Genomic DNA, 9673 nt, shown 5'->3' on the forward strand with positions numbered 1-9673 from the left:
TATAATATACCCACACACACACGCACACACACACATATATATATATATATATAAATATTCATAAAAGGATAAATATATAGATGTATATACATATATATTATAAGTAAAGTTAATTGTTTTCCTAATTTTAAACACTAATATAACACGATCCCATGGGGCTAATTTAAAAGGGGTTGGTGATGATGTTGTTGATGATTATGATGATGTGGAAGATGATGATGATGGTGATAGTAATGATGATGTTGATGGTTTGTCTTTCATGTTGGTAATAATTCATTAGCCTTCCTTCAGATTTTATATCTCTTTGTTATCATCATCCTTCTCTCTCTCTCTCTCTCTCTCTCTTTCATTCTTTTTAACTTTCTCTCTTTCTTGCTTTTTTGGCTTTTTTTATTTCTACCTAATTCAATTTTTTGTGTTTTATTTAATTTTCTTTTAGAAACCAACTTCATCATCATCGTCGTCATCTTCACCATCATTATTTTTATTATTATTATTATCATTATCAACAACGACAACGTAATCATCAGTATCATTATTTTATCGATATAAAAGTAAGTTATTATTATTATTGTTGTTGTTGTTTTTGTGGTTGTTGTTGCTGTTGTTGTTGTTCCGACAGATTAAAGAATGAAAAAAAAGAACATAAACAACAACAAAAATAGACAAGAATAGTCGTAAAAATATTTTAAAAACATTTTTTAAAAAATGTGTTTTTTCGTATGTTTTGAATACTTATACATACACCAACCAATACACCAATTATTATTATTAAAACATTAAATAAGTGCTTTGCGTCAGATGTGTATGTCTGTCTGTCTGTGTGCTTGTTTGTGTGTGTGTCTATATATATAAAAGTGTGTGTGTTTGTATATGTCCGTATGTACGTTAATACATTAATACAAGGTACCATATAAGCAGGTGAATGGCATAGAAATTTAAAATTTAGAAATAATATGGCAAACATACATATACATACACAACACATACACATACATACAAACATAAATACATACATACATACATACATACCCAAAAAATACAACAATACAAACATTTTGTATACCTCCCGACACAAGAACCAATCAAATGCACATAAAATGTTAAGTGTCAGAAGAAGTCGTTTAGTTAAGAACGCGCTGTTTATATGTACTAAAAAATTTCTTTACATATAAATTGATGAAAAAATATAACAACATTGTAATATATAATAACAATAATAATAATAATAAATAATAATAATAATTTGACTGGCAACTACACAAAAAATATAAATAAAAAAATCTCAGTCAAGCACTAAACAAGACTACCTTTTCCATTTAAACAAAAAAACATGGGTCGACGGGGGTACGTTCGTAAGGGCCCCCTCTCTTACCCTATCATCTTCATAAACATGGGCCACCCTCAACATTTCGGACCCATGTTTGGGTGGCTTGACTACGTTCACCAAAGCTTTCCCGTGGTTATTTAGCCCATTTCGGTTAACTTTAGTGAAGTAGACGTATCCGTATATAAGTCCCGCTATGGCACATAGTCCGGCTAAAACTATGACCACAATGACGCCGACTGGTAGTCGAAAAAACCGTTGGTGTGTTTTTGGGTTTTTTAGTTGTGTAGAGTTTATTGTGAGTTTGTTTGGTTGTTGTTGAGGCAGTGGTGTTGGAGAGGATTTTGGAATTCCATAGGCGACTGGGTTCTGGGGAACTTGATATTTGTTGTTGTTGTTGTTGATGATGTTGTTGTTGGTGGTGGTGATGTTGTTGTTGAGGATGATGTTGTTGTTGAGGATGATGTTATTGTTGATGCTGTTGTTACTTTTGCTAATGATAGTGTCAGTATCTTTATGAATGGTGTTGCTGTTATTATCTCTGGGATTGTTGGCGGTTTTTTCACTAGAGTTGTTGTCTAAAACGTCGTTGTTGTTAAAGTCTGTGATATTATTATTAATATCATCACCTCTGTCGTTTAACTCGTTGTTGTTAGTGCTATCAACAGAGCTGATATCGTTAAAATCTTGAAAGTCGTGCACCGGTTTGAGATATTCGGAATCGGAATTATCGGCAAATTGGAAATATTTTTCATCCTTTAGTCGGTTACTTGCTTCGATAAAACAAAAGCCGGCCAACATATGATCGGTTATTATTAACGTAACGAAAACGAGTAACAATGTTAAAGAGTCTAGTAACAAATCACTGTAACAGATTTTTAAATTACTGACATTTCGTTTGATCGGCATTATATTACGATCATGGGTGCAGTCGGTGTTATCATTCTTAGATGGTTTAGCCAGAAAATTTGACATAATATTCGACGAAATATCCGACCGGTATGATATTTCTTCAACTTTTTCGGTATTACCCGATACTCGAGTTGAAAAGCGAGTTGATATAGCATCTTCAGCTATTTTAAATTTATTGGAATGTAATGTTGGAGACATTTTTAAAAAATTTTAAATGCAACAGTAAATGTAGTTGTAGTTGTAGTTGTTGGTGATGATAACATTCAACGTATTTGCTATAATATTATAATCAATAACTGGATGAATGGGTATCTATTTATAATATGAGCAAAATATTTAACTATGTCGTCTTATGATAATACTAATAATTCAAAATTTAACAAATAATAATACATTTAATTTGAATAAATTATGCAAATATGCTAATTAATTTTTATTTAAAACATTAACTCGAGTTCGCATTATTCATTCTTAAAATTCATGCTAGACGTATATATATATATATATATATATATATATATATATATATATATATATATATATATATATATGATGATTATACATATATCATGAGTGTTATACAGTGTTTGTTTGTTGGATTGCTTGTTTGTCGGTTGGTGATTGGTTGGCTGGTTGGTTGTTTGGTTGGTTAGACACACACACAGACAAAGACAAACAAACACACACACGTACACAATCAAAAACATAGACATGCACATACAAATGATCGTCCGTTTTTATTCTATCTTGGTTCTATCCATTTGTTTGTTTCAGCGTCAATGCTATTGGAAGCAAATAATAATAATAATAAAAAGAAGAAGAAGAAGAAAAAGAAGAAGCAAAAATGTTAACCTTAAGACGAAAAAAAATCTAGAAAACAAACTGTACTTTATCATCTGTTAGCCTTCAAGCTTACAAAACGCATACATACACACATACATAGATACACATACATGCGTACACACACACACACACACATACATACATACATACACACACATACAAACAAATATTCATATACCTCTGATATAATGAAAAAAAAACAAAGGTTTATGATCATTCAAAACACGTTTCTATTAACATATTGTATTTTGCTATGATGTTTGTCTCGATATAAATCATCCGCATAATAACGGTAAAAGGAATATACTATGCTTATACATACATGCATACATACATGCATACATACATGCATACATACATGCATACATACATGCATACATACATGCATACATACATGCATACATACATACATACATACATACATACATACATACATACATACATACATACATACAATCCAATGGAAATAAATTGAGCATCAAAATAATACCAGTCACACACCCAAACTTTCTCTCTCTCTCTCTCTCCGTCTCTCTCTCGCACACACAGACATACAAAAACACACACATATTTATAATATATATATATATATGTACATTATATGGGCTTATATAAATAACCGATCATTCGTGCGAATTAAAATCGACAACACATGTCTGCAAGGTTATTTATTGATTTTCCAGGTTTTGAACGTGTTTTATTTATTAAGTAGTAAGCTTGATTATCGGTTACTCATCATCTACTCATCCATCGGTTAGTAAATGGAAATATAGTAATACGCAGGTTAGTTCCACTGAAATGCGAATAAGAATTGAAATATAGTAAAGGGTATTTGAATCGGATGTCCGGTTGTGAATCCTGTGCCAAAAATAACAAATACCACAAAATTTACCAGTTTATTATTATATTTATTATCATAAAATTAAAAAAAAACTTCACTAATCTTGAAAATCAAAACTCTATTAATGTAGGTGAGAGTACAATGAAAGAACGTGACTTTAGTTTGGAGTTAACCCCGTGGATAACCCAAACTCTAGCCATAACCCCATGGTTAACCCCATATTTCATTTTATATCTCCCAGAGAAACAAAACAAAACAAATGTTTTCAATGGAATGAGTCCAAAAATTCTTAAATGAGATTAGAAGTTGTTGTGATTGTCATGTCTTAGATAAGAGAAACTTGAGGACCTGCAAAAAAATTGATGTCGGAAACATTGGTTGTGGGAAAACGTCCAGTTAAGTTAAGATTGCCAAGATTGAAAAAGTTTACTGATTAGATGGCTTGCATTTTGTAATTTCTTTACATATTTTTAGAGACAACATAAAATACGACTACGTGAAATGCGATAATCACATAGTAAAATACACAAAATACACATACTCCAGAACATAATCTACTTGTGTTCTACCATTACTATTTAAAAAAATTTAATCATTAACGTTTATTAATTGCTTAATATCAGATCATTATTCATGTTAAACGTAATACGATTGGATGTTGTTTGTATCTTTATTCGATTACGTCACCGTGACGTCATTATTAAAAAAGATTAAAAGATTGAATGGCAAGATAATGCTTCAATCAAAATCCTTAGTCTTTTTGTCTGTTATATTTTTAAGAGAACAAATGAGTGAACAAGAAAATTAGCATTACCTCACTAACAATTTGTTAGTATTACTATCATTATGTCACATATAACACAATTTTGTTCTCAAATTACACAAAACTTTATGATGAACAATAAAAGAAATCAAATTAAAATTTAACCATTGGTTTCCCTAATTGGAATGGCGAGATGAACATTTTGAGGGGTCCAACGTCCAAACTGGTCAAGGTTCACATAGGCTTAAATTGTCAGTTGATCGCGGCCAGCAATTTGGAAAGGTGATCGTAGAATTATAAAATATCGTTCATTTCCTCTTTTTCTAAGTATTTCTCATAAATTTTGCAGTGGCCGGCTAATAAAACGCTCTAAAAGATACATTCCTTACTGTGTTACCTTTCGAATTTTAGCAAGTTATTGATAAAAATAGAGATTTGTGTGAAAATGGAGATTCGTTTGATATCTCAGTTTTAAAGAATTAATAACACGGAAAACGCGTGCCGCCATGTTGGTTCAGGGAAGAGCCCTGGAAATGCCTAGTTACTACACATTACACACATTTGCCAGCCTGGATTAGGGAATTTGCGCCATTGTCAAATGTTTACATGTGTCACGTTTTAAGGGTCTGACGAATATAAGTTAGAAATTATTTGTGTGAAATGAATACTCTTATTAAATTTTTCAATTTACAAACATTGTTGCATTTATCTAAAATTTTATTTGACTGAATTGCATGAGTATTTTAGTAAAATTTAATTAAATATTTTAAATATTATTGATCTAAACACCCCTTAAAAGTATAGTTCATTTGTGGCGCCAGAAGTTATAGCGTGCAATTCATATAGTAAAGTTTATGTTCACAAATCGTCTTACTAAAAACGTTGAAAAACTAATAAAATTATTAGCTTATCTTCACAACTTCATTTTAGGATTGTTTATAACCACAATCGAAAAACTTTTCTCTGGTTGGATTATTTATCGAATTAATTTTATAGTTTTTAATTTATCGAAACCTGGAAATTATTTGAAGAAGCTAAATTAGGAAGAAAAAATGGTTAGTAAATTACTTTTTACATTTTAAAAAATTGCTTTCGTGCTTTTTTGCTGTCAAAAAGCTGCAAACGAATCGCTAATGGCGCTAGGGGACCGTTTGTAAATACGTGAAATAGTTTTCTGCCATTTTAGATTTATATATATATATATATAGGTTATATATGTAATATATATATTATATATTACATATATATTATATACATGTATATATATATCATATATTTTATGTAGCAAGCATTGGTTGAAGCTAATATTGTTCTGTTCTGCCTAATTCACTTGTGCTAGGCATTTTTTATTTAGTTGCTACACCATTTCTCCACAGTGTTTGAATGATTTTTTCATTCATTCATTCTGTCATTCATTCGTTTATTCAATAGTTCTAGTTTAATTGTCTGTTGTAGTTAGCTTGTTCGGTTTTCCGTTTTTTTCAAGTTTAAAATTAGTGAAATTAGTGTAGTGTGGGGTTTTCTGTTTTTTTCACATACTGGTTTGGCTTATAATTTCTAATTTGGGATGCTAGATAAATTTGATAAGAATCTTAGAATTATTACAAATTGTGTTATATTATTATATTATATATTATATTAATTATTTATAATATATTTACAAACAAACTGACTATTCTGGAGTGTTTATTTAAATTATTTTAAATTTATCACTCAAAAGTTAATTGAAAGTTAGTTGAAAGTTGAAAGCGTCTGACTGAACTTGAGATTCTCAGTTTGTTTAAGAGTTCATTTAGTAGAAGTTGGCATTATAAATAAAAAATATACTAGTGAACAACACACACACAAAAATAATTATAATAAGTCTTGAAATATTAAAATTACACTAAATAAATAAAATATTAATTAATTAAATTGATTTGAATAATCACCGCCATGCTGCATAATAACAACAACATGAAGACATCTAGGGAAAGTTCACTGTGCCTCACACCCACCCCTGCCAGCACTGGAGGACAAATTCCAAAGTTTGGCACCCTCATTCCTAATAGAGTTTTCGTTGGGGGCATTTCTAGTGATGTGCGTGTCTGCTAAGTTTTTGTATTATATTATAATTATAATAACATTTTCTGATTTGTATACTGAATTTTCTGTTCTTTTTTTAGTGCTTATTCCAATTTTTAATAGTTTTTTTAATATTTTTTGTTGTTTTTTTTTCAAATGTTGTATTTTATGTTTAATTTTAATATGTGTTCTTTTTTAATATATTTTTTAAAAATTACATTTAATTACATTGTTAAACATTTCATCTGCTCTCGTTACTCCTAAACAAAATGGCCCTTTTTTCTATAAAACTTTTCACTTAAAATAGTTTTCTTATAACTTTGGCTATCTGAATAACTTTATTTTATAGACCTCGGAGAATGAGTTGAAGTTCTTCTTCTCGGCCTACGGACCTGTTAAGGATTGCAAAATAATTCTGGACAGAGGGGGCATCAGTAAAAGGTGCCTTTTTTTTTCTCAGGATAGTTCACACTTTGTTAAGAGTGCAATTGTTGCTATTATTAATAATTAATATTATTATATTATATTATTAATTATTACTATTATTAACTATCATAATTATATGGTACTAATAAGGTAATTCATATTTTATTATTAGGTATACTTTAATCATAAATAATTGTCAATAATAAATATTATAAGAAATATATATTGTCATCCGTATTAATAATTAATAATTGCTTGCCCATACATATGTTACTATTATTAACTACATTATAATCATAGTTTTGCCCTATTGACAATATTATTCACCTATTGTATTATATTTTAATGGGATTTTCTTTTTGTTTGAAAAAACAGTTATGGGTTTGTAACCTTCGAGAATCAAGAAGACGCTGAGAGGATATTGAAGAAAGAGGTGGTTGTTGTTGTTGTTGTTGTTGTTGCTGCTGTTGTTGTTGTTATTGTTGGTGGTGGTTAAGTTGTATTGATGAGGATGGTGATTTTGTTTCTGGTGATGATGATGATCACGACCATCATTGTGATGATGATGATGAAGATAAAGATGATGATGGTCATCACCCATCTCTCTCTCTCTCTCTCTCTCTCTCTCTCTCTCTCTCTCTCTCTCTCTCTCTCTCTCTCTCTCTCTCTCTCTCTCTCTCTCTGTCTTGTGAAAATACAAAATGACATGCAATTAGTTGTCTGGATTCCTTATAGTTATTATTTTCATTATTCAATTATTTTTTTCTGTCTATATTTTTTTCTCTTCAATGTTTGCTTCATTTTTGTTTATTGCATTTGTTTTAATTTTTAAATTTACTAATTATAATTTTTTCATCCATTCCATCCATCCATCCATGCATCTATCCATCCATCCGTCCATCCACTGATCAACTATGACAACAACGACGACGATGACGTATTGATGATGTCACCGAACAACAAGCAGTTTGAGAATTTGATATTTAAAGAGAGAAAGTTGAACGTGGGTCCAGCCATCAGGAAACAGCAGGCCTTCACTAAACTCTGCGGTCAGTTGAAGTAAAAATGATGGTGAATGTTTTTGTGCCTTTTGTTTTGTTTCAATTCTTTGGTGTCTATCCCATATACTTATTTATTTACTTTTAATTTTGTATTTTTTATAATTTATAATCTTTTATAAATTTAAAATTTTTATATCTTGTCATATTCCTACCCTATTCTTGGTGTTTTACTTTTTAATTTATGCCCCCCATGTAAGTTTAGGCTTTGCCAGTTTTAAAAACATAACACATTCTTCTTTTTCACTAATTCAACAAGGCACTGCCAACAACTAACATTTTCCCTCTCTCTTTCTCTCTCTCTCTCTCTCCTTTCTCTCTCTTTTTCTCTTTTTCTGTCTGTTTTTACTCTCTCTTACTCCTTGCTGGTTTTTATTTCTACAAACAAATACAATTCTGACTGACTGACTGACATACATGCACACAAGCTTACATAGACGCATTCATAGACCAAGACGACTCATAAACACAGAATTAAATATCAACTACAGGGACAAAACACTAGGTGCACTGTGTATGCACACAAACAATAAACAAGAGAGTTGTACACAGCACTCTCACAGGCTAAAACAAATGAGCAAGGATAGGCAGACAAACATTGGCTAGCCAGAAAATATAACAATAATATAATATAACAACAATATAATCACAGACACACACACACTCACACACACACACACTCACACACGCACACACACACACACTCACACACACTTGTAGAGCCCAATTTGCCTCAGGCTGCAGCATACATCTACCAGAACGGACTGTATGCCATGCCGAATGCCATGGTTCTCTGCCATCCCGACGGATACGTTCTGTCCCCACAGGCTCACGTTAGTCCAGTTGGTCACTACTATTTCATTTGCTGTTTTTGTTGCTGTGGTGATGCAGTAGTTGTAGTAGCAGCAGTTGTAGCAGCAGCAGCAGTTGTTGTGGTAGGAGCAGTATTAGTTGTAGTTAGAGTATAGTGGTTGAAGTGTTATGTTGTAGTTGCTGCTTGTGGCTGTTTGAAGATTGTAGTAGTTGTAGTAGTTGTTGTTGTTGTTTTGATGGTAAATTTCTTTCATCCTTTGTTTATTTATTTTTGATTAACTATAAAAAAACTCTATATAAAAAAGTATTTGTCATATATATACTTAAGAATTATATTATACACACACACATATATATATATAATATATATATGTGTTTATAAATGTATATGTGAATGCATGATAGTAAATAATTTAGTTCTCTCTCTCTCTCTCTCTCTCTCTCTCTCTCTCTAGTTTTCTATTTATCTCTTTTTCTCTATCTCTCTGATCTGATTGCTTAATGGATTTTTGATGGGGCTGTTTGTTATTTCTTTGTTATTGTTAATACTATTATTACTATTGTTGTTGTTGTTATTATTATTGTTATTGTTGTTGTTTTGATGTGGTTGTATTAGCAGTATCTTG

General features: G+C 30.7%; 3 protein-coding genes across 3 annotated transcripts in view; 2 read left to right on the plus strand and 1 right to left on the minus strand.

Moving 5' to 3' along the window:
- HELRODRAFT_164685 (hypothetical protein) overlaps nucleotides 1–2437 on the minus strand; it is a gene marked incomplete at both ends in the record, with an annotated part of 3128 nt that extends 691 nt beyond the window's left edge. Inside the window, one exon of the mRNA XM_009030685.1 lies at nucleotides 1311–2437. Within this exon, the coding sequence (XP_009028933.1) occupies nucleotides 1311–2437 (1127 nt within the window). The remainder of the gene's footprint in view (nucleotides 1–1310) is intronic.
- A 4205-nt stretch (nucleotides 2438–6642) lies between these two features.
- On the plus strand, nucleotides 6643–8239 carry HELRODRAFT_69406 (hypothetical protein; the record flags this gene model as incomplete). The annotated part of the gene is made up of 4 exons (XM_009030576.1): nucleotides 6643–6765; nucleotides 7100–7191; nucleotides 7552–7609; nucleotides 8144–8239. The coding sequence occupies 4 exons, from the start codon at nucleotides 6643–6645 to the stop codon at nucleotides 8237–8239; spliced, it is 369 nt and encodes a 122-aa protein (XP_009028824.1).
- A 768-nt stretch (nucleotides 8240–9007) lies between these two features.
- The window catches only part of HELRODRAFT_164687 (hypothetical protein), a gene marked incomplete at both ends in the record, with an annotated part of 12374 nt that continues 11708 nt past the window's right edge, over nucleotides 9008–9673 (plus strand). Inside the window, one exon of the mRNA XM_009030686.1 lies at nucleotides 9008–9067. Within this exon, the coding sequence (XP_009028934.1) occupies nucleotides 9008–9067 (60 nt within the window). The remainder of the gene's footprint in view (nucleotides 9068–9673) is intronic.

This window comes from Helobdella robusta (assembly GCF_000326865.2).
Source record: "Helobdella robusta unplaced genomic scaffold HELROscaffold_7, whole genome shotgun sequence".
Lineage (NCBI taxonomy): Eukaryota > Metazoa > Annelida > Clitellata > Rhynchobdellida > Glossiphoniidae > Helobdella > Helobdella robusta.